The sequence below is a fragment of the Camarhynchus parvulus genome, chromosome 5 (assembly GCF_901933205.1).
Source record: "Camarhynchus parvulus chromosome 5, STF_HiC, whole genome shotgun sequence".
NCBI classification, from domain to species: Eukaryota; Metazoa; Chordata; class Aves; order Passeriformes; family Thraupidae; genus Camarhynchus; species Camarhynchus parvulus.
In genome coordinates this window covers 59,801,273-59,826,534 of record NC_044575.1, presented here as the reverse complement: position 1 = coordinate 59,826,534, position 25,262 = coordinate 59,801,273, and the positions used below count along the sequence as shown (strand labels likewise).

Sequence of the window (25,262 nt, the reverse complement as noted above, 5' to 3'; positions counted from 1 at the left end):
TTCTACAGTGAAATTATTTATTACCTAGGTAAGAGCTCCTCTGGGGTGTTTTACATGTTTGGTTTGAGTTGGGGTTTCAGGGTTGGTGTTTTGAGGGTCATTTATCCACTGACAGACCCAGAGCTCGGTGCCACCAAGAGCTTTGGTCATCTCAAGCCCGTGGGGCTTTTCCTGCTGCTAAGAATGGTTTATCTGATGTTCTGAAAGGTCACAAATCAGTCACACAAACCCTTCGTTCATCGAACAAAATGATTTTTATTGAATTTGTAGGATTTACAAGAAATGTACTTTTTTGTCTGCAGTGTTTATTGCACTGAAAAGAACCCATAAATAACATATCAGGACAATTAATGAACCAAATGAAATTACTGGAGAGGGTAACTGGACGATTAAAGATTTTCCCCAAGTGAGGAGCTTTAAGACAAAAGCTCATTAAAAAAAACCAAAACCCAGTAATTGCTGTTACATCCCTGATTTTCCCCCTGGGGTGGCAGAGTGGGTCAGGCAATGCTGCTGCCTTTCCACTGGAGCGGGTCAGTTTTTGGAAATGCAGGATCAAAACCACTCTGCTTAGAGATCTTGGTCTTTGGGAAAGTACAAGTGTTCCCCCTCTGAGTAATCTGTGTGGAAATGAGGAGTGAGTCTGGAGTACTAATGAGCTAAAGTAAAAAATAAGGCAACTCAGGCTTCACCTGGGCGAAGCGCTGGGATCCGAAGGGTGAGATCAGCTCCTGGTGGGAGTGACCAGGCCGGGGCTGGTTCTGTACATTAAAGCTGTAAACAAAGAGCAGAGCTCTCAGGAGAGGGATCCCAAACCCCCAGGGAAACACCCTGAACGAGGCATCTGCATTTGGACAACGTTTGGAAGCCAGGACGTGACGGCTGCATCTACTGCCCTTCAAAAATACATAGCCAGCTTTTAATACTGCAGCTGACTGCAGGAAAGGGATGGAGGATCAGGGGACCACGGAACTTGCTGGTTTCTCAGGATAACAAACTACTCCCGGCACGGCCAAAAAAGATTAACAAACAATTTCCACTTTTTATAAACAACACATAATACATGTAGAAAAATATTCAAGAGGATAATAACAAAGGTGCAACGTCAACAAAAATAAGCTGCCTTTTCAACCAGAAGCACTTTTCCTTGGAGAGCTGTTGTGGTGTGGGCAGGGCGCTCAGTAGTTGGCGCCGTGCTGCTGCTGCTGCTGCTGTGCGTACCACTGCTGCCGCTGCTGCCGCTGCTCCAGCTCCCCCAGCAGCGCCTGCCTGAAGGCCTCGTAGAGCTTCACGATGCGCTCCAGCTCCTTCATGAACAGCAGCTTCAGCATGCCCTGGTACGTGTCCAGGTCGGCCAGCTGGAACAGCTCCCACTTCAGGATGTGGTCGTACCTGGGGGCAGACACGGGGCTTGGTTAAAAATATGGATATTGATGTGAAAAACGCCAATCGCTTGGTATTAAACTTGAAAAAGTTTAAGAGTAATAAAATGGTTATAAAATAGTAATATAATTAGAGTAATAATAATTTGGATTAAGACAATATGAGACAATAGAAACAAAGAGTTACAGACAGTCCAGGTACCTTTTCTGGGCAAAATAAACCCGAAAAAGGCCCCACGTTAACAGAGGATTAACCCTTAAAAACAACAGCCTGTTGCATATTCACACAGCTCATCCATGATGCATAAATTCCATTCAAACACAGGATTCTGTCTGGGCAGTGTCAGCTTCTTCCTCTGAATCCTGACAGTGCCTTTGAGGCAGGAAGAAGTTCATTTCTCCTGATAATGGAGCAATAAATTCTCTTTCTCTGACAGATTCAGGTGTCCTGGGGCTGCTATCTCACTGTGAGTCCTTTTAGAAAAAGTATCCCACATAGCACAGTTTCTATTTTAACATTTTGTTGTAACCTAAAACTATATTTAACACACTACTTAAGAGAATTAATACAGCATAACTTTCTAACACAACACATATAACATTCATTTGAATATTTGTGAAAAGCCAATCATAAAATACGCAATTTTCACATTGTGGTGGTGTTCACAGGGGTCCCAGGGCGAGGGAAGAGATGAGAATCTTGACTCCATGTTTCATTTTATGATATATATTATATTAAAAGAAAATGATATATTAAATGTAAACTATACTAAAAGAATAGAAGAAAGGATTTCATCAGACTGACCAGACAATCCGAGCCAGCTGGACTGTGATTGGCCATTAATTAAAAACAACCACATGAGCCAATCACAGATGCACCTGTTGCATTCCACAGCAGCAGATAATCATTTACATTTCGTTTCTGAGGTCTCTCAGCTTCTCAGGAGAACGATCCTAAGGAAAGGATTTTTCATAAAATGTGTCTGTGACAGATATTGATCTAGTGCTGATTGATATCGAGTTGTGAGGGACAAAAACTCTCTAACAGTTTAGAGTTAGAAAGTGTGTGTGTTTATTGTGGGACAGCTTCCAATACACACCCCAATTTACAGGTGATTCCAGAGCCCTTTTATCTATAAGTATATAAGAGTATTGAATACCCAAAATACAAATCCATATTCATCACTTTGGTACATCCCATTCCCTGCTCTGTATGCTAATTAGTTCAAAAGCCATTAAGCATGATAATTAGTTCAAAAGCCATTAATCACATGCAGTTTGTTACTTGAAATGGGTGGGTGGTCCCTTTCATGGGGAGGGGTCCCAAAATGAAGAAGTAAATGAAGTCTTCCTCGTTCTGACCTTTCTCCCTTTTCAATGCAAATCTGACAAATGAACCCATTGGTAGAATTCCCATTCCTGTCCTCAGTTGGTTTCAGAACAGAGGAGGCCACAATTGTCTTATGTTCCTAAAAGCAATTTATCAGTTTCTATATTCTTCATTAGAAACCCAGCTCACCAAACATTGTGTTGATAAGTAATCAGTTATTAGTTAACTACTAACTCTTAACTTCATCAAGGCCTTTTATTTTATTTTAATTAACTCAAATAAAGCTTATCTCTAACTAAAATCTTAGCTCCTCTGAAATCTCTAAACTCCTTTAAGTTTATGTCTCAACAGGATTCCTCCAGGATGACTGGAATGAGATCCTTTTATGGGACTGATCCCAAAAGGTGGGGCTGTGTTTGGGGATGGGCTGGAGAAACATCACTATAGCAGTGACAAAACTCTCCTCTGTCCTTCAAAAAGGAAAGAAGCCCAGAAGTTTCTCTCCTCAATTAGGTGAAAAGACATCTCATAGAACCTTGGGGACTTCACCTCAAACTTAAGGATGGCTAATTGAACAGAAGCCAGAAAGTTCAGCCTGGGTAATTTACTAGAAAAAGAAGAGAACAAAAAACCCAATCACTTCTGTGAGGTGTTTTACCTGGGGCAAGGATCTCCTACACCTAGCTGGGTTTTTGTCTGTTTGTTATTTTGCCTTCTATTAAACCTTTTTGTTTCCAACACTGCAAGAGAAGCCATCCTGCTGATTTTTATGCCTCCAGGGGTAGCTGAGCTGGCTTGGGTGTGTTACACACCTCTGAGAGCTTGTGAGACCTGGAATTCAAAGGAATTCAGGAGATGCCCTGGAGTGACCAGAACAAACCAGCACAGGAAAACCCAGCTGGGAGAGCTGGGGGTGCTCACCTGGAGAGGAGAAGCTCCAGGGAGAGCTCAGAGCCCCTGGCAGGGCCTGAAGGGGCTCCAGGAGAGCTGGAGAGGGACTGGGGACAAGGCATGGAGGGACAGGAGACAGGGAATGGCTTCATCTGGGTTAGAAGGGACATTGGGAAGGAATTCCTGGCTGGGCTGGAATTGCCAGAGCAGCTGTGGCTGCCCCTGGATCCCTGGCAGTGCCCAGGGCCAGGCTGGACAGGGCTTGGAACACCCTGAGATGTCCCTGCCATGGCAGGGATGGGATGGGAATGGTTTTAAATCCCTTCTACACCAAAGCACTCTGGGATTCCATGGAAATGCATTTTGGAAGCATTGAACAGCAATTCCATTCACAACACACCTGGAATATTTAATGTAAAACTTCTGTTCAAATCACACTAACACAGAAAAATGGATTAATGAATTTCAGCAGCTCAGGTCCCTCCCACAGATGGGGCACTGTCCCCAGTGCAGCTGTAATGAGTGTTCTTGGCTGCTTAACCTCTCCAATTAACTCTCCTGGTTAATTAGCAGCAATAATCTACAGTGGGTATTTAATGCAAACCCTGCTGTGGTTCCAGCCTCACTGCCCTACCCTCCTTTCCTGCTTTTCCCTCACACAGCCCACCCAAAATGTGATTTCCTGAGCTTGGAAATGGGGAGCTGCCTGCTCTGCCTATCCCAGAACAGGAGGAACTCGAGGATAATGGAGTTTTTTGGAATAATGGAGTTATTTGGTGCAGCTGAGGCACAGGAGAAGATGGATTCACCTGGCTGGAGGCTGAGGCTGGAATATCAGTGGATTTGTGGAAATAAACTGCATTCCCCACTGAAAGTCACATTCCAGAGGCACCACAGAAGCACCAGGATGTGCAGGTGACTTCCAAAGGTGCTCTGAGGAATTTTAAGAATTTAATTAAATCTTATCCCAGCCTCTGTGTTAACAGTTAACAGGGCTGCACTGCTAAAACATTTTTTTCCCCAAAAAAAGAGAAACAACCAACTGCAGCTGTTTGGAGTTTGAGCTGTGTGCTGACAAAGAGGGTTGAAGTTTTCAGGCACTTGTGCCACAAGCTGAAGAACTTTCTCTTCCTGGCTATCAGCAGAACAGACTGAGCAGCAGAAATTAACAATGTGGATTAACAATTTAACAATTATTAACAATTAACTGTTAATCTGGGGGCACTCTGGATTGCTGAGCTCACAAGGCCAACACCTTTCCCTCCTTTTCCCTTCCCACTCATCAGGAGCCTCCCTGCCCTCACAGGAAGGAATTTTTTCCTATAAACAAAGATAATTTTGGTTAACACCTACTGGACTCTCTGTCAGGCTTTTTCTAACCCTAATTCTTATCTTCTAGAGGAATTTGTTAAAATCTAGTATTTTTATTTTTTCCATAATTATCTACTCCTCTCAACAAAAACAACAACAACAAAAAAACCCAGCTAAATCAATTTACAGAGCCAGGGCTAAGTAACAAATCATGACAAAATAAAACCAATTATTTCAGTGCAAAACTGTGCTGATAATTAAAAATTTAAAAATTTGTCTCAGCCTACTTGCTATAAAGAAATCCCTGATGAATTGTTTAATTTGTCTAATGTTTGTTTCTCAAGTTTCAAGAAAATACCCAAAATAATCCACACAACGCAGGCTGAGCTATTTAAATTTACATTGTCTGGATGTGCCAAAGACCTCAATAAAGGAATGGATCTGCAGCCAGAACCTGGAAGGATTTCTAGGATACAAATCCTACAGGCTACAGGAACTGAGTGTGGAGCCCCAGTGTGCTGGGGGATTTTAGGGCAATTTAAATTTTATGGGCTGCTGGCAAAGGCAGCAGTCACAAGAAGTAATAAAACTCATTCAGATTGAAGTCACTAGGAGCAGGTAATAAAAAAAAGCAATTTTTTTAGTGGAAGTCACTGAACACCACAGCTTGAATTTGCAGTTACAGGCTGTCCTCACTGCTGGAAAACTGAATTTCTCCATATTCTCCTTATGAATAGCACATGATTTAATTATTATTACACCACATTTGGGGTTTTTATTGCTTTCTATTCAGTGTTACTGCTCTGTAGAGCTGCACCCATTAGAAAATCTCATTTCTTTATGCTGACTCAAACCTTTTTTTGGAGGAGACTCCCTGTTCCTGCAGCAGTTTTTTTTTGACAAAATGATTTTTTATTAGCCTTTAGTTTTTAATTCAATTTCTTGAACAGAAATATAGAAATATAGAAATAGAAATATAGATGTCAGCCAGCATTTGGCCTAAAGGGGCTCCAAAGGAGCTGGAAAGGGACTTTGGACAAGGGATGGAGGGAAGGACAAGGGGAACAGCTTTAAGCTGGAAAAAGGTAAATTTAGTTGGATATTAGGAAGAAATTGTTCTCTGTGAGGGAGGTGAGGCCTTGGCAGAGATTCCCAGAGCAGCTGTGGCTGCCTCTGGATCCCTGGCAGTGCCCAAGGCCAGGTTGGATATTGGGGCTTGGAGCTCCCTGGGATAGTGGAAGGTGTCCCTGCCATGGCAGGGGGGACTGGATGATTTTTAAGTTCCTTCCAACCCAAACAATTTCATGATTCTATGATTAAAAACTCTTAAAGGTGAAGGAAAAGCTGTGCTGTTTAAAAAGAACGAAAAGAGCCATGAGGAAGTTCCACCCTAGAAATGTTTCACATATTTTCTGAGCACGTGGTACCACTCTTGTAAATACTCTGAAAGCAAAACACATCCTTCACCCTGTGACAGAGCTTTCTGCCAGCTGTGGGAGCTGCACAAAGTGATCACTCCAAGTAATGCCTGAAAGAAAGCAAATTAATGTGATAAACATTTGGTACAAACTCCCTCACGCTGTCAACCTCAGCCCTAAAACCAAATACAGCACAAGCTCTGCTGTCAGCCACAGAAATTCCATTTTTTTTTCATTTTCAGAGTGAAAAGAAATAAAAAAAAAGGCAGAATCTCACTTGACAGGAGCCCTGGCATAGACCTGCAGCCAGTCAGGGATCTCAGCACTGTGGTAGGGGTTGGCAGGGACCAGCAGGGCCTGGCTCCTCTCCGGGGGCTGCGGCTGGTAGGACACGGGGGGCGGCTGATCGTAGCGGGGCACGCTGCGGGGACAGAGGGACAGACAGCACAGGGTCAGCTCCAGCACTCTGCACACCCTGCAGGCACCACTCCTGAGCATTATACACACACTCAATCATTCCTGAACATTATACAGACTCAATAATTCCTGAGCATTATACACACACTCACCATTTCTGAACATTATACATAGATTCACCATTCCTGAACATTTTACACAGATTCATTAATTTCTGAACATTATACACAGATTCACCATTTCTGAGCATTTTACACACACTCACCATTCCTGAACATTTTACACACACTCACCATTCCTGAACATTTTACACACACTCACCATTCCTGAGCATTATACACAAACTCACCACTCCTGAACATTATACACAGATTCATCATTTCTGAACATTATACACAGACTCAGCACTCCTGAACATTATACACAGACTCAGCACTGCCAAGGCTGCTGCTGCTGCAACCTCACTGAGGCCTGCACTCAGCAATAGCTGCTGCTGCTATTTTGCTGAAATTCACCTTAGCCCCACTCAAAGCACTGGACCTGTTTTTAAAACATTTTTAAAGTACTGATTCATATAATCCACAATTTAACATGTCAGAACAGATGGATTCAGGGAGCAGCTCATCAGAGTTACTCCATATAAAGATATCCCCATATATTTATCTTTTGTGCCACAAGATGAAGAACTTTCTCTTCCTGGCTATTAGCAGAACAGACTGAGCAGCAGAAATTAACAATTTAACAATTAACATTGGATTTGGTGCATATTAACAATTAACTGTTAATTTGATGTGTATTAACAATTAACTGTTAGATTTGGTGTGTATTAACAATTCACATTGGATTTGGTGTGTATTTACAATTAACTGTTAATTTGGTGTGTATTAACAATTAACATTAGATTTGATGTGTATTTACAATTAATTGTTAGATTTGGTGTATGTTAACAATTAACAGTTGGATTTGGTGTGTATTTACAATTAACTGTTAATTTGGTGTATATTAACAATTAACATTGGATTTGGTGTGCATTTACTGTTATTTTGCTGTATATTAGCAATTAACTGTTAATTTGGTGTGTATTAACAATTAAGATTGGATTTGGTGTGTAGTTTTATTTTATTTTATAAAATTATGTATTTTATAAGATTATGTAGTTTTATTTTACTTTGAAATGTTGAGTGGCTGAAATACCCATTTTCATCCCAGCCAAGACTTAATTCACGTTTCAGATGTCCAGAGCACCTCCAGGCACATCAGACTTTCAGTTTACAGCTCAATTCTCTTCTCAGCAACTTTGCTGTTTTCCTGGCAGCTGCAGAGCTGCTCTGTTTGCCTGAGCAGCAAGATCCTGCTTCTAAACCCCAGAAACACAAAACAAACCCCAAACTTCTAAAAACCTTATCGAGAACCGCCAAGCCGAAAATTAAGATTTTTTTTTTCTGTTTTATGATACAAACCCATCTCCTACCTGGACTAAAACAACCCCAGGGGGGCAGGGAAGGTGGGAGGCTCACCTGGGAGCACAGGGGTGTTTGTACTGAGCCCTTTTGTTGATGTGATCCACGTAGTAAACGCCGAACTCGGCGGACTCCACGCGCTCCCAGCCCGGCGGGAGCCCCTCGCGCTCCAGCGGGTGGCTCCAGTGCGTGGTGTTGGTGTTGTGGTCGATGTAATATTTCCTTCCTCTGATAGTCCAGTCCACTGACCAGCCAGGAGGAAGAGGTAAATCTTCAGAACTATGATTTGTTAAGTTTCCTAAAGATGTAGCAGCAACTCTCCCGATGCCTAAAACGAAGGGAGATCGGGGTTTAGGGAAAGATTTACAGAAATGATGATTTTTGTTAATGAATTATTATGGCTGCTTCATTTATCGACAAAAACAAACAAAAAAAGTTTTTAAGTTTCATATATCAACAAAAAAACCCCAAAAAGTTTAAAAATGAAAACTATCCAGATATTAGAACTCTCCAGAGAAATCACCAACAAAGCTTTTCAGGTGAACCAGTCAAGAGCAGCAACAGGACGAGGTAAACAAGAGAGGAGGGACAAGCAGGGTTGGGGTCCAAGAGCTGCCAGGAATCAGCAGCTGATTAAATTCCCACCTTTTCCCTGGAATCAGAGCACATTTGGGATTGATCCAGCACTAGGTTTAAGAGACTGCTCAGCAGCTCTTGGAAATGTGGGATTTGTTGTAACAAACAGAGTTTTTACAGAGTTTTTAGCAGCTGGAGGGTGAGAGATGCCCCAGAGAAACACCTCCTGTCCCATCCCTCCCCAGGGAGACTTGGGAAGAAATAAAACCAGATGAGCAAGTAGAGAAAAAGCATAAAAAACACCCCCAAGACACCCAACCACAAAAACCCAGTGACTCAATCAAGAATTCTGCAGGTTTCTTCCCAACCCTGGGAATTTGCTACCTCCTGGATGTGTTGGGTTCAATTCAATTCCCTTTTAAAATTCATTTTAAGGAGTTCCCTCCAGTCCCTCACAGGATCTAGTTTTAATGAAAATTCCAATTCTCTTTTCATCTGTTGAAGATTGCAATGCAAGATGTTTTCCATTACCATCTGTATGGCTGATTACCTTGTCAAGTGAGCAGTTTGCCTTATCTCTCTCTTTGAATGACCACATTCACACCTTCCCTCGGGAGGGGACCTCCGCTGATAACAGACTATTGAATATCGGTGCATGACTGATAAGAACTGTAACATCCCATTGTGAGATGTGCGCCCAGAGGGAGGAGCCAAGCACTGCTACCCCATATACTCTAAGATTCTGAAATTGCAGTTTCAGTTTTTCTCCACGAGACTCCCCAGAGGAACAGCAGCTACCTTTCCCTCCTGGATCTTCAGAGGAAGACTACATCCTTCTCTACAGAACCCCCTTGCTCCAACAGAACCACCCCTGATACTTCAGAGGACTGCAGCCACATTTTCAATCGGACTGCCACCAACACCCTGACCAACAGGGTGTCAGGTTGGGTTCTGACTCTGTCAGTGTTGTTCCAGTGGACTGTATTGTTTATTTTATTCTTTTTATTTCTTCCCTATTAAAGAACTGTTATTGCCTGCTCCCAATATCTTTGCCTGAGAGCCCTTTAATTTAAAATTGCAGCAATTCGGAGGGGTGGGGAGGGTTTACATTCTCAATTTCAGGGGAGGCTCCTGCCTTCCTTAGCAGACTCCTGTCTTTCCAAACCAAGACATCATCCCACAGCCAAATGCATCCATTCAATCCCATTATCAGCAGAGTTTGTGTGTTGCTATTTCCCACAGCCAGCAGAAGGGATTTTTTCCACTTTCCCCACTTTTTTACAAGTCAGAAATCACCCCCCCACACACATGTACTGACAGGAATACACCCCTGCTCCTTTTCTTCAGGAATAACATTTTTTGTGTGGTTATTTTCTGAGAGAAGGGAAAGGCAGAGTCTCTCTCTTCTAAAATCACAGCCAGAAACCTGGGTGAGCTATATCCTAACAGAATATTATAATAATTAAAAATAAACTTACAGGAAGGCTCCAAAACAACTGGATAAATAAAAAATAAATTCAAACCCCCCTCACAAACATCCTCCTTTAAAACTTTGTGCTCAACATAAATCTTTTTCCAGCCTTGTCATGCTCTGAACTGTTTGGCCTTAAAGGATTTCCTCTGGTGTCAGCACTTACCTGTTTGGCAGCATTGGAAAGGGAAGCTGTGTCCATTTTAATTGGGATTGAACAACCCAGAGCTTAATTCTATAGCAAAGAAACATCTGGAACCTTCCTGACCTTTGGAAGGGCTGGGGCAGGGAAGCTGCTTCAGCTCCACATGCCAGTGACAAAATAAAACCATTTCAGCTTCTTGAGAATGCTGTGCTTGGGCCAAACAAACCCAGGATGTTCCCCCATTGGTGAAGCTCTGGGATGGGATTTCAGGGATGTGGAAATTGTGATTGTTAAATCTCCACTGCCAGGAGAGCTGAACACACAAATTTGACTGGGGGAGTAAAAAATCCGTATTTTTCTGTTTACTGTTAAAACCTGCACATCCCTGTATTTTTCTTACACTTCCTCCTCCTTACATTCTGGCCTCAAATCCACAGATAATTATTTTTACTAAAGGTAAAGGTTAATGATTCCCAACATGTGGAAGAGGTGCCATCCTCTGCACTGAAGCTCTCCTGACACATGGGTTCTCCCAATGCCAGCTCATTTTTAATTTCCAAGATGCAAAGAACAAAAATAACACCAGATCACAAATATTTTATCCATTCCTTTTGCCATTTTCATTTCATACATGAAGAAGCAGAGTCAAACCCTTAAAATAAATTTGTACAGATGCAGAAGTTACCAGTTTTGAACAATACTCCATGGACATGAAATTAAAGGCCAGACTTATAAACTGATGGTTGTAACTATAATTTTTCCCCTATAGTATATTGGAATATTCTCAGATATTATATTGGATTATATACAGATATTATATACAGATTATATTGGAATATTCTCTCTGCTGGAAGTTTTAAGATGTTGATATTCATAGGGCCTTAAAGCCATCAACCACTGTGGCATGAAAATCAACAATTAGTACAATTTAGACTTTTTTTCCCTATAAAATTAATTTTTTTAGAGATCAAAAGAAATTATCTGTTGGTTTTCCTGATAAACCTCAGATTTTCCTTTGTGGAAGGATGGATACACACATAAGAGAAAAACTCCTCCTATAGTTTTGAGCAATAAGAGAAGAGGAAAATTAACTTTTATATATATATATATACACACCTGTAATTTCAACTAACAACACTTGGAAGAGTAAATTCCTCTGTAATCTTTTCCAAAGAATAACCCAAAGAAGAAAATTCCAAAACAGCCTAAACCCATGGCCTGCCTTTTCCATGGCAGATTTCCAGGAATGACATTTTCTGCATTTAAATTCCAGGTAAATTCTGAGCCCCAAAGCATTTTCACAGCAGCCCAAAGCTCCACACAGGATTTTCCTGCAAGCACCATGGATATTCCCCGGATTGGGGGCTGGCACCACATTTATGGATCCCAAATAGAAAAGCTGAACAGTTTTTATACAAATATTTGGTGTAAATTTTCCTGGCATGGAGGATGTGATCCCTACCATGAGATAAACTGAGCATGTTCACTGCAATTCTCAGGGTTTTCTTGCTCACACACTCTTCTAGCTGTAACACATAAAAATTCTCATTCTTCCTGCTTTCCCAAGAAATAGAGTGGTTTAAATTATCCTCTTGTTTCAAATGTCTCCTTTCCCCTGCTTAGGGATGAGCACTCTCTGGAGTGGCACTATCAAATCTCGAGGATGGCCAACAATTAATTGAAATTTGTGCATTTGTAAAACCTTTTCAAGCCTCATCTGGTCACTCTGTTTATAATGTTATATTATAATATATTAGATAATGGGTTGTTTTTTGGTTCAGTTGCTGCTTTTAAGGAATATCAACATTGAAATTGAGGATTTAATTTTCCATCCATTTATAAAATCCAGTATCTTGAATTTAAGATCTTGAATTATCAATTTTGACTTTGAGCAGCACATTGCAGTGCACTTTTATCAATGCAAAAATTCCTTCTCTTAAAAACCCAAATAAAGTCACAAGTGAGAACAGTCTGCAGTGTGTTCTTCACTCAAGGAAGTTGTGTTTAGGAAGGAACAAAGGAACTGGAAATGATGTCAGGGCTTTCCCAGTAAAAGGGATTTTTTCTGAGGGAACCCTGCCTGGAAAGAAGTCCAACCCCTCAGAAGCAAAGATTCCCAGCAAAGGCCAGGTAACAAGAGCAGCAGAGAAATCCCATCACCAGCATCAAGGGCAAAGAGCAAAACCAGAGGAAAAAATTCCACTGGGGTAGAAAATGCAGAGAAATTTCAGAGCCCAGGAACTCCCCCACAAGTGACTTCACCCAAATTTCCAAAGTGTTGCAGAATAAATCTTACAAAACACTATTTGTTTTTAATTAGCCCAATTGTCCTGAGAGGGTTTTTTCAGGATGCCAAAATCCTCTCCCTTCCCCTCATCAGAGCAGGGTGAAGAGCAGGAAGAGAAGATGAACAAACTGTTTAATTTTAAAAGAGTAAGTAATAATAAAATAACAAAAAGTTCCAATAACTCTCCTGTTTAGCCAGGTCTGCAGGTCCCAGCCTTCCTAACCCTCTCCAAAGCATCTGAAGGAACTTCCTGAGCACAAGCACCTCTTTTGTTGGAGGGAATGGGGCGTTCCAAGCAAGCACAAATAGGAAATGACAGGAAGAACTCTGAAAGCATCAAGAATTATGCTGCAAAATTCCTGCAAAATCAGCACAAAAGAAGAAAAAGGCAGGAAGTGCCATTTGTTTAAAAATGAGAGAAGTGTACACACAGAAAAATAAAAATATGGCTATTTCAGCTCTAAATGGGTCTCATGTCATAATCTGTATTTATTCTGCTCTTACATTAAACAAGTTTGCAGTTTTTCAGGGGGACAACTTAACAGATGAACCAGAAGCACACTGGATTCTCTGTTAAATTGGTTTTTTCTCCTGTGACATCCCAGTGAACTCATCACAATCCACCACCAGCAAGTGCCTTTACAGGGTTGATTTCAAGCTCAGCAATTTTCATAGACACAGAAGAATGGTTCAGCTTACCGCTCACACAGGTACAAATAACTCTGAGGTCTTGGTTACAAGTTAGTTCCAATCTACACTGTAGGTATAACTTCAACCACAGACCTCCCCAAAACTTTAACCTAGAAGAGAGGAAAGAGATGGCGAGGAAAGACAAGTAAAGGTCTCTTAGAATTAAAAGTTTGAAAAGGACACTCATAATAATTAAAAAATAAAAAAAAAAAAGAAATTAAAAATTTAAGAAATGCCACAGAGGTAGCTAAATGTATAAAATTAGGAGGTATCTCAACCGAAAATACTGGTCAGGAAAATCAGCAGCACTGAATTGGTAATGAGAAACAAACTGAATGGAAATATGGAAAGGAGGAGATGGCAGAAGTGAAGCACAGGGAGAGAGAAAACGTGGCTTGAAGGAGAAATGCCATGGAAGGACACGGCAATGCTGGAACACCAACTGCTGCAAAAGCCCAGGCCTGCCTCAACACTCGGCTGAACACTCTGAAGCCTTGGTAAGAACATGTTTGTAACTTCTCTCCAAATCCCAGGGAGGAAAATCTCAGTTTTGAATGAGAGCTGAAATGCACAGGCACCTCTTCACTTCCAGACTGCTGCCAAAAATCACCTCAGTGTGAGCACCATGGCATGGCAGCAAAGCAGGAACACCTCGTGTTCACCAGGCAACATCTCCTGGGGAATCCACCCAAAACACACCAGGACTGAGCAAGGGCACCTTTGGAGGGAAAGGGGAGGAGGCAGCATTTACAAACTCCAGCTAAAAACCAGACTTTCCATTTGGAACTGCAGGCATCAGGCAATTCTGGCATCTCAATGAAGAGAAACGACAATGGAGACGAGTAAAGAAAAGTAATTTAGACAAAGACAGTGAAAGCAACAGGCTCTGGAAATGCAAGAAAAAGAAACAAGGAATTACAAAGACATTTGGGTAACTCAAGGAAAACACTGAAGGTGTGAAGGCATGGGATGGTTCAAATAAAAAGAAGCTGAATGGTGAGATGAAGGAAGTAACACAACCTAAAAATTTTTCTTATTTTGGGCCACATGATTCTTTAAGAAAAAGGAAAAGAGGACTTTAGGAGTTCATATGGAGATGAAAAAAAATGGAGCAAAGGGAAAACACTGGCAACTGAAAGGCTCACCTTTGTCTCTCCCTACAAGTGCATGAGATTAAATACTCACCCATCACCAAATCTGTGTAAAACTTGTTCAAAATATGCAATGTTAAAGTATGAGAGCCAATGACCAAATCAAGCAAACAGGAGCAGCTCCTCTATGATTTCCAGGGCTAAGGTCAACAAACAGCAGGAAAAAAATCTATTTAGGAAGAAGATGTTGCTACTGAGCAACATCTGAGCAAAATATGGAGCTCCTCTTACAAATGTGCTCTATGAATCTCCACTTCCAAGCCAGAGCTCCATTTCCGGGAATCTCCTCAGCAGACACAACTGCTGTTTAATTCTGAAGGTTTAACTGATGGATTGGTTTGTGAAATCCTCCCCTCCTGCTTCTCCTCCCTAAAACATCCCAGCACAATCCCAGTGCTTGTTACCTGGACCAGGTAAATGTCTAATGACTGCTGGATGAGCAACAACTGCAGAGATGCAGGGTTTGCACACAAAATCCAGGCAGATTAGAGATATTCACATTTAGAAAAATAAAGGAGGATTCAAATAACAGGCCTTAAAGCCCAGCATCTCAGAATTTCCTGGCTGACATTTCCATTTTTCATGGAAGTGTTTCTGTGGGGAAGAAAACACAAGGCACTGACAGGTTCTAATCCCACACACGAGGTCAGCAGCATTAAAGGCTGATGTTCTTCCTGGCAGGTTTCTTGTTCTAGACAGGAGATTTATTTTAGCAGACACTAATTACAATTTTGTTTACAGATTACAGGTGACAATGTATTTCATACTGAAGGCACATTATTTACAGGTTTGAAATGTTTGTTTCAAACTCCTCCTTGGGCATAGTTTTTGTAATATCAGAGTAAAATATTTCAGAAAAGTAATGTTTCATGGATTTGTCTTTCTTATGCTGTTTTGTTTTAGGAAACAAAGGCAAGTTCCAGTGAAACTAAGGGGACAACAGGTATATTTACAAACAAATTTAAAAGCTAAAAGAAAGGAGTCAAGGATTAGGAAGTAAATTTCAACAGTAATTAGATGCCAATTTGCTAATTACACAAAGCAGTCATTCCTCCCTATGACTATTTATAAGAAATTATTTTAATGATTGAGGTCAAATTCAAACAATGAAATTAAATAAGATGATAATTAAAATTTAATGATAATAATAATGCAATATTGTGGTTTAGTGCTTTTGTTTATTCTCTACATCATGATGTCCCCCAATGAATAAAATTCCAGCCAGCAACTGATGTGTAGGGGAGATGTACACATGCCTGGCATTAAAAACCCCAAAACTTCCTTGGCCTTACTCCATTTATTTAGGAAAATAATCCTGGTTCCAATCTGTTTTTCCTTTCTGGATATGTGTGAAGAAACCCTCAATTCCAATTACCCAAAACTGATGTGTAGAGAAGACGTACACAAAACTTCCTCGGCCTTATTCCATTTATTTAAGAAAATAATCCTGGTTTAAATCTATTTTTCCTTTCTGGATATGTGTGAACAAACGCTCAACTCCAATTACCCAGCATAAGAAACCCTATGTGAAACCATTAGAAATTAAATTCCAATTACCTGGCATTAGAAACCACATGTGTGAACAAACCCTCAATTCCAATTACCCAAAACTGATGTGTAGAGGAGATGTACACATGCCTGGCATTAAAAACCCCAAAACCTCCTTGGCCTTACTCCATTTATTTAAGAAAACAATCCTGGTTTAAATCTATTTTTCCTTTCTGGATATGTGTGAACAAACCCTCAATTCCAGTTACCTAAATCCCAAAAATGCCACGATAAAGCAGCTTTGTCCTACACACCTGAAACACAACCCTGATCATCCAGACTCCCCAAACCGCACCCAAATTCTCACCAAAACCTGATTTTTAACAAAAACACCGAGGAATCCTTACCTGAAGTGTGCCTGCCATGATTGTGGGACATCCTCTGGAAAAGATCATTGTTGTGTTCATAATACCTGTAGTCCTCGTGCAGGCGCTCGTTCAGCTGACGTCTCCTGTGGCCATCGTAGAAATGATCGCAGTAATAGCCCCGGGCTCCGGCATCGCCGTTCTCCAGCCCGGGGCCGGCCTCGGCCAGGAAGGGCTGCGAGGAGGAGGAGGAGGAGCCGTATTCCCTCGGCACCTCGGCCAGGCTCCTGGCCAGGTAGGAGGGTGCAGACAGTCTGTTGCTTTCTCGCCTCAGTATCTCGTGAGGCGGCCTCTGCACCGGGGTCCGGAGGAAGCTCTGGTTCCTGGAGACGAGGCCATCGCCGGGGGCGTAGGCAGAGGATGCCGAGTCGGGAGGGCAGATGTCCGTGCGCCTGGGAATGGTCGGACCGTGGCGGATGAAGGAAGGCATCAGATCTGCCAGGGAGCACGGGGGAGAAGTGAGAGCCCTGCCTGTGCAGTGATTTACACACTGAAACTGGGGAAGTTCACGTGCAGAAGCCACTTAAGGCACCTCTAATGTGAAAAATGCGTATTTTATGATTGGCTTTTCGCAAATATTCAAATGGATATTAGATGTGTTGTGTTAGAAAGTGATGCTGTATTAATTCTCTTAAGCAGTGTGTTAAATATAGTTTTAGGTTATAACAAACTGTTAAAATAGAAACTATGCTATGTAAGATACTTTTTTTCCTAAAGAGAGGACTCGCAGTGAGATAGCAGCCACAGGACACCTGAATCTGTCAGAGAAAGAGAATTTATTGCTCCATTATCAGAAATTAACTTCTTCCCTCCTCCTCCAGAAGGGATGATGCCATTTAGGATTCAGAGGAAGAAGTTGACTCTGACCAGACAGAATCCTGTGTTTGAATGGAATTTATGCATCATGGATGAGGTGTATGAATATGCAACAGGCTGTTGCTTTTAAGGGTTAATCCTCTGTTAACGTGGGGCCTTTTTTGGGCTTATGCTGCCTGTAACTCCGTAACTCTTTGTTTTTATTGTCTCATATTGTCCTAATCCTAATTGTCCAAATTATTATTACTCTAATTTTATTACTATTTTTATAAACATTTTATTACTATTAAACTTTTAAAATTTTAAAAACAAGTGATTGGCATTTTTCACATCTAACAACTCCCTGCAGGGAGGCTGCAGACAGGTGGGGTTGGTCTCTGACAGAACCAGAGGACAGAGTCTCAAGCCACGGCAAGGAATGTATAGGCTGGATATTAGGAAAAAGTTTTTCACCCAAAGAATAATAAAGCATTGGAATGCTCTTCCCAGGGAGGTGGTGGAATCACCATCTCTGGATGTGTTTAGAAAAAGACTGGACATGGCACTGGGTGCTACAGTCTGGGTGAGGTGTGAGGGCACAGGTTGGACTGGATGATCTCAGAGGTCTCTTCCCACCTCATTATTCTGTGATTCTGTGTAATGTCTGTGTAAATGTGGAGGTAAAGCTGCAGAATGTCCAGGTGCAGCAGAAACCCCACTGAGCAGTTCTGCCAGTAAAACTGCAGCTGCAATAAACAAACCAACCCCAAACCCATCAAAAAAAACCACATGACGAAAAAAAAAAAAAACCAACCCCAAACCACCCACACTGTGCTGTGGCTAAATCAGTCAGGGTTCGTGTTTCTCTGTGAGAAGGGTCAAGAAAATCCACATATCTTGGCTACTGCTTCTTTGGGAATGTTGTCCTTACAAACTGGGAATGACAAGATGTTAATGCCCACAGGAATTCAAGACAGAAACAGAATTCACACTGCCCCCACTAATCCCAAAGTCACAAAGTTCAGCCAGAAAAAACGATGCCATTCCATATGCATTAAGTCCTCAAATTATCAGGGAGATGTTTCACTTTCTCCTTTAGAATTTCACTGCCTCCCTCCAGTATGTGAAACATTCCTCCTCTCCCTACTTTTACTTTCAACATGATAGAAGTAAGTAGTTTCCTTCCAGACAAATCAATACAGATGATAACTTTCACTTAGAATGAGATAATTCCTATTATTAATTACCTTTTATTAATAAACCCTTACAACTTACGGTTAAAATCTGGTGCACCCCAGAAAGCGTCAGCAATATATTTACTTATTTATTGAGCAAACCCATTTCAGTCTCGGGTTGTCTTCTAAGACCAACAAACCCAAACCCAAGCACACTTTCAGTGCGTGTTTGTGGTGATGTGCCCAGCCCTAGGAGCACAGGGATCTTCCCGCGCCACAGGAAGATCCCTGCAGCCCAGGTGACCTCACCAGGCTGAGTCACAGATAGGACCTGGAGCATTTTTTATGCAGGGATTTTATGCAACTGCCTGGCGGGACAGTTATCTCATTCCACAGCGCTCGGATGGGGAAAACAAGCGCTCCGTTCTGCAAGGAGCGGGCTCGGGGATCCATGGAACCGCAGCCCCGATGCTGCCCCCGTGCCACAGGGAGCCCTTCCCTCCTTCCCCGCGCCAGGCTGCTCCGAGCCCCGGCCAGCCTCACCCTGGAGCTCTTGGCTTCATTTAAAATCAACGTCTGAACCCCGGCCTGCTGAAACTCAGGAACCGGGCACCGAGAAAATCATAAAACCCACAAAAACCACCGAGTTTGGGCACGCTGAGCGCCCGCTGGAACAAGGCGTGCAGGGCTCCCTTTGAAACTCGGCTTTCCTTTCCTTTTAACTTCCCTCCGTCATCTCCTAGGGCTCGTAACAGGATTAAACACACATTTATAAGGACAAATAGCCCTTACACACATTTACAGGGAGAAAAAACCCCTACACACACCCACAGGGATACCTCCCCCTCACGCCCCTCGCCCCGCCAAGGCCGCGCAGCTCCAGGGCCCGCCGGACCCGCACCGGCCGCACACAAAGGCCTCGGCATCGGCCCCCCGAGCCGGCGTCCCCCGGTTCCCCCGACACTCACTCCGCAGCAGCGGGCTCGTCTCCTTCTTCACGTACTTCCCCTGCACCTCGCCCGGCTTGGAGAGCTCCGTCCGCGTCTTCTTCCGCGACAGCATCCCACCTCCCGGCCCGCTGCCACCGCCCGCATGCCCGGCGCCGCACCCCGCTCCGCAGGGCGGGGGTCCGGCCGCCGCCGGGGGCCGGGCCGGGACCAGAAGCGGGGTTGGGATGGGGATCGGGATCGGGACCGGGCCGGGCCGGGGGTCGCTGAGGGGACGCGGCGGGCGCGCGGGGCGTTGTGGGAAGGCGGCGGCCGCCGCCCTCCGGGACGGCCGCGGGGCAGCGCAGGGGAGGGGGCGCGGCCACAGCGCCCCCGCGCGGCGGGGAGGGCGCGGCCCCTCACGGAGCGGCGGGAGCCCGCCGGGACAGAAACCCCTGAGTGACAGAAACCCCGGAATGAGAGAAACCCCAGAATAACAGAAACCGCAGAATAACAGACATCCCGGAATGACAGAGTGACAGAACCCCACAGTGACACAACCACTGAATCGTTGAGGTTGGAAAAGACCTCCGAGATCAGCGAGTCTGAGCTGTGCCCGGTGCCTACCTCATCACAAGCCCAGAGCACTGATGCCACATCCAGGAATTCCCTGGGCACCTCCAGGGATGGGCACTCCTGACAACGTTTTCCGTGGAGAAATTTTCTCAAATATCCCATTTTAACCTCCCCTGAGGCTGTTCCTTGTCCTGTTCCCTGGAGCAGAGCCCGACCCCCCCGGCTGTGCCCTCCTGGCAGGAGCTGTGCAGAGCCACAAGGGCCCCTGAGCCTCCTTTGCTCCAGGCTGAGCCCCTTCCCAGCTCCTCAGGGATTCTCCAGCCCCTTCCCAGCTCCCTCAGGGATTCTCCAGCCCCTTCCCAGCTCCTCAGGGATTCTCCAACCCCTTCCCAGCCTCTCAGGGATTCTCCAGCCCCTTCCCAGCTCCTCAGGGATTCTCCAGCCCCTTCCCGGCTCCCTCAGGGATTCTCCAGCCCCTTCCCAGCTCCTCAGGGATTCTCCAGCCCCTTCCCGGCTCCCTCAGGAATTCTCCAGACCCTTCCCCAGCTCCATTCCTTTCCCTGGACACGCTCCAGTCCCTCAGTGTTTCTTTTCATGAGGGGTCCAGAGCTGGACACAGCAGTGCTTGACCAGGGAGGACGGAGCAGGGGACCCACTGTGGTCCCTTCCAGCCTTTCCCATCCCTTGATTCTGTGAAAAGCTTGCACCAAGCACTCAATATTTCCCTCAATATTTCAATATAAAGGCAAAGAGTAGGGATGCAACTTCAGCGGAACATAAGCCGAGGTGCATTCACTACCTGTCAGGTTTTCACACTTCAATTTCATACTTTCATAATGCAAGAAGCTGCTTTTTCAGAGCTGTCAAACCATCCTTTTTATAATTATATATGCCTTTGATACTACTTGCAATATTTACAACATCCATGAGAAGAGAAGCTGTGGCTGCCCCTGGATCCCTGGAAGTGTCCCAGGCCAGGCTGGACAGGGCTTGGAAAAACCTGGGATAGTTGAAGGTGTCCCTGCCATGGCAGGATGGAATTTAGGTGCCTCCCAACTCAAATTATTCTATGATTTTCATGTTGGACAAAAAGCAAGAGACACAAGTATGCATTGTACATTAATGTATTTTTTATGCTCATTATAAATAATGTATCAGTTGCTTCATCTCTCAGCTTTACATGATGTTCTAAGGACAATATATTACACCAGAACAAAACAAACTCAATAGAAAAAAAAATATACATTTGTTTTCCTTTATACACAAGTTGTTTGTCATGAAATGACACCGAACAGAGATTGGACAGGTAAATGATGGAAAACCTGAGTGACAGGGATGGCATTTGCTGGAAGTAAACAAAAGGATTTTACTCTTGATCAATCCAGACTGTTCCTCCCTGCTATACCTAACATATAACCTGGCTAAAATAAAAAATGTTAATATCCTGCTTCTTTCCCCAAGCAGAATTCAAACAACTCCATTTTTCCTTGTATTTAAAGTACCACTTGGAGCATGTGCCACAATGTAGACTTTTAAATCACTCTATATTGACAAGCAGCACTTGAGCTGTGCGAATTTTGTACACCTCTATTTAACTTGGGGTCTGTCCCCTTCCAAAACCCCCACCCTGAAATGTCTATGTGCCTTTATTTTCACAGTGATTCATTAAGTAAGAGCTGAAAACATTTAAAACAGCTTCTGGTAATGAAGTAGTTAATATCTGACATGGCAGGACCTGTTGTAGGAACAAGGCCTAAAAGTTCAGTGATTTTTGACAGCAACAATAACATTAAATACTTTGGTTTTTTTGCCTATTCTGCATAGGAGACACATTCATGCACAAAACACCCCTAATGCTTAATAAATTATGTGTTTCTATGCTTCTTTTCAGTAGCCTGGACTTTGTAAAACAGCTGCTTCTCTTCTGAGCTGACACACTGAATTCAGGAGCAACGTGCCCCCCATCTGGAAGCAGCTCTGCCTTTCTCTGGGATCCCTCCTTTTGGGAAGGGATTGTCCTGAATTGTCCTGTGGCAACCCAGCCACTACAGTACAGGAAGGCAAAAGGCACTTCTGAGAATGAATCCACACAAATCTTCCAGTGAAATTGGAGTTTTTACCAACAGCACGTTTTCCTCCTCCTCTCTCCTGTGGTTAAATTGTTTTTTTTCTGAAGTTTAGTGAAAGAGAAGTACAGCAAAGTAGGATAGGGGAGAAAGGGAAAAAAACAAAAGTCCCTTTTCCCTAGTTCTGCTTCTCCCTTTTTGGTGCTGTGCTCTAGCAATGTCTGTGTTTGGTTTATGAAAGCCTGGTAACTACCAGGAGATTAAAAGAATTAGTGAAATAGTCCAGCCTTTAAATTGAGCAACATGAAAGTAATTGCACAATAATTGAATTGAAATATTCATTCCTTCCTTTTAGACTTTGGTCACAGACACAAGTAAATCAAGGTCAAGGTATGAAGAAGTCTTAAAATGTACTAGGTAATAATTTTTTTTTTTTCCCAAATACAGTTCTGAATCTCTTTTTTTTTTTTTTCTCCCTGGAATCATTTTGGAACTTTGCTGATTTCCAGAGCATGGGTTTAGGGTGTGCTCAGTTCTCACTTTGCCAACACACAGCCCTGGTACCCACACAGAGATTTATCATCATGTAACTCAGACCACTTGGTGATAAAAGTACCAAGAAATCACTACTTCACCTTTTCAAACCCTCATCTTTTTATCAATTTAAGACACTTCCAGTTTGTGAAAACATTTTTGCAGCCTCTGAAAAATTTGTAAATCCTTGAATTTGGGATGACTTGGAGAAATCTCCACGACATGCATTTAGAAGAGCACAGCAGTGAAATAATTTATGAGGACTCCAACATGATGTTATTCCATGATTCTGTTTCACTTTGTTGCCTGCACAAAGCAATAGAGGAGGAAAAGGAGGAGGAAAAAGTCACTTCCTGTGTCTAGCTCAGTCCACAAATCCTCCAAAATGGGTAAATAACCCCAGAGACACAGGGAACATCCTCTCAGCCACATCAGTACCCAGTAAATCTCATTTTCCATCTGCTCCTCCACAGCTTGCAGCAATTTTACCCCAGATTCTGGAGGACATTTGGCTCCTGACAGAGTGATCAGCTTGCCAGTGGTCTCTGAGACAAAACACCTCTTCCTCCCCCTCCCAATCTTGCATTTAAAGAGGTCCAGTTCCAAGTACTCCAGAATGGCCCCAGTTTGATTTACAATGTTTAATTGTGTCTGACTGGTCTGGGGGAGGCAGGGCAGGATAACACACACCCCCTTGAGCAGGCAGGCTCTTGTCCAGCTGCTCCTCTGGCAAACCCCTCTGCCTTGAAGGTGTTTCCAAAAATCCACATTTCTCCACTGATCCAAGAGGAGGCACCACCCTCATCCCAAACCTTGATGCTCCTCTGCAGCCTGGGTAAGGAGCACCAAGGAAATACTCACCCAAATCCAATTTGTTTTGTCCTGCTTTCCCTCAGGGGTGTTCACCTCCCTCTGCTGACCTTTATAGCCACATTTATAGCTGAAGGAAGCTGATTTAGCCTGCTACTCCCTGAGTTCTTCATGATTACACTGAATGTGGTTCTTCACAACTAATGACAGATTCTGCACTAGGATTAACACAGAAGACAAGACTTTTCCAAATGATTCCTCAGGTCAGAGCAAATGCTGCATTCCTGGCAAAGCTCCATGCTCATGAGGGTTCCAACAACAGGATCCCACTGACAAAATCATCCAAGTGCCCCTCTTCATTCTTCTGCCAGCAGTTTAATAAATACACTGCGCTGCTTTACTGAATTTACAAATCACATAAACAAAGCTCCCATCTTTGCTTCAGTCGAGTGACTCTTCCTTGGTTTAACTTATTTCCATATACAAAACCATAAGGCCTTTACAATGCAGAGTTGTCTGGCAGCACAGCTTAAAAAAAAAGAGGAAATAATAGTCTTTATTTGCTAGTTGGGAAATTTCTTCAGATGAAATATTGTCATACTTAGTTGGAGGCAGTAGTCTAGTTCTGTATTTTAAATAAACCTCCTTTTTTTCTGAGCTCTGCAGAGAAACAGCCATGAAGAACAACCCAGAAGCCTAATGAATAATTGCTTTAGAGAAACCAGAATCAGTTTACAGGACAGAGCCCATAGCAGCAAAGTCTTGCCTTCAATAACATTTTGGCTGACAGAGTTGAAGACTGACCCATCAGCATTTCTAGGTTTGGAGCTATTTTAGAAAGCTGAAAATATTAAGTTTTCAGTTCAACAATTGGAGTTTTCTTTAGGCCTTTGATTCAATCTAGATGATCCAGTATAGGAAATTCAGAATTTGGATTTTAAATGAAAGCCAAGGCATCAAAATAGATTAACCTAGAAAAACATAAGTTTGGGGTTTTTTTACATAGTGATGATTATTTTTAGGCAAAACTTGGCAGAAACCCAGTTTGGGAACCAACAAAATTCTCCTTTGGTAGTGTCCATTTTGGGAATCAGCTCTTTGCTCTGTGGGGAGGCATTTGTAACTAAAACTCATTCAGTAAAAAAAGGCAACGCAGTGAGAAGCTGAAATATTCCCAATTTCAGTAAAGTGCAGGGGGCTGTGACACACAACAGCTTTGCTATGACCTGATCTCTGGGCTGAAGGAGGGGGAGGCCAAATTCTTCACTATTCTGTTGAGGTTGGCAATTTTCTCTTCCAGTAAATAATTTTTCCTCTCCGCAGTTTTCTGCCTCTGCTCTGTCACCTCCAGAGCCTTCAGCAGCTGCGCGTTCTCCACGTAGAGATCCTTGACCATGGCGTCTGCCTTGGTGTTCTTGGAAAGCTGGGGTGGGAATGGGACAAGGAACTCAGCAAATGGCAAAGAAAAACCTCAAAGCAGTGGAGAAGTAGGTGAATGTGTTAATTATAATTCAAATATTAAAGTAAAACCCCACTCCTCACATTAAAACCCAGCGGGGCGTGAAATTTTTGAACTGGAAAGTTTTTAAAGATGTTACAAGAAATACCAATACAAAAAACCCCACTGGTCTCATTAAGGAGATGCTGTGGAAGTTTTGAGACTGGAAAGGATTTTTAGGGAGATGGGGTTGGTAACCCTTGGTGTTCTTGGTGGGGAGGAGGTGGGGAAGTAGGTGGATGTGTCAATTATAGCTCAAATATCAAAATAAAACCCCACTGCTCTCATTAAAAACCCAGGGTCTTCAGAGATGCTGTGGAAGTTTTGAAACTGGAAAGGTTTTTAAGGAGATGGGGCTGGTAACCCTTGGTGTTCTCGGAAAGCTGGGGTGGGAATGGGACACAGGCACTCAGCAAATGGCAAAGAAAAACCCCAAAGGA

At 43.1% G+C, this 25,262-nt stretch overlaps 2 protein-coding genes across 5 annotated transcripts in view; both read right to left on the bottom strand.

Moving 5' to 3' along the window:
• Positions 1-235: 235 nt before the first annotated feature.
• On the bottom strand, positions 236-19,534 carry SAV1 (salvador family WW domain containing protein 1). Its single transcript, XM_030950101.1, has 5 exons — positions 19,381-19,534; positions 16,425-16,877; positions 8,267-8,537; positions 6,610-6,753; positions 236-1,392 (listed from the first exon to the last, which is right to left on the bottom strand). The coding sequence occupies exons 1-5, from the start codon at positions 19,472-19,474 to the stop codon at positions 1,179-1,181; spliced, it is 1,176 nt and encodes a 391-aa protein (XP_030805961.1). The 5' UTR covers positions 19,475-19,534; the 3' UTR covers positions 236-1,178.
• Positions 19,535-21,022: 1,488 nt separating this feature from the next.
• Positions 21,023-25,262, bottom strand: part of NIN (ninein) — a 65,610-nt gene continuing 61,370 nt past the window's right edge. For all 4 annotated transcript variants that reach the window (XM_030948821.1, XM_030948828.1, XM_030948822.1 and 1 more), the window contains one exon: positions 21,023-24,747. In XM_030948821.1, coding sequence (XP_030804681.1) covers positions 24,544-24,747 — 204 coding nt within the window. In that variant the 3' untranslated portion in view covers positions 21,023-24,543. The remainder of the gene's footprint in view (positions 24,748-25,262) is intronic.

What these genes read in the sequence shown, in the direction of transcription:
- SAV1 (XM_030950101.1), bottom strand. Translation starts at nt 19,474, where the DNA reads ATGCTGTCGCGGAAGAAGACGCGGACGGAGCTCTCCAAGCCGGGCGAG. An exon ending in TCATGGCAGGCACACTTCAG is followed by an intron (nt 8,538 to 16,424) that starts GTAAGGATTCCT and finishes CCTTCGTTTTAG; the next exon opens with GCATCGGGAGAGTTGCTGCT. An exon ending in TATGCCAGGGCTCCTGTCAA is followed by an intron (nt 1,393 to 6,609) that starts GTGAGATTCTGC and finishes GTCTGCCCCCAG; the next exon opens with GTACGACCACATCCTGAAGT.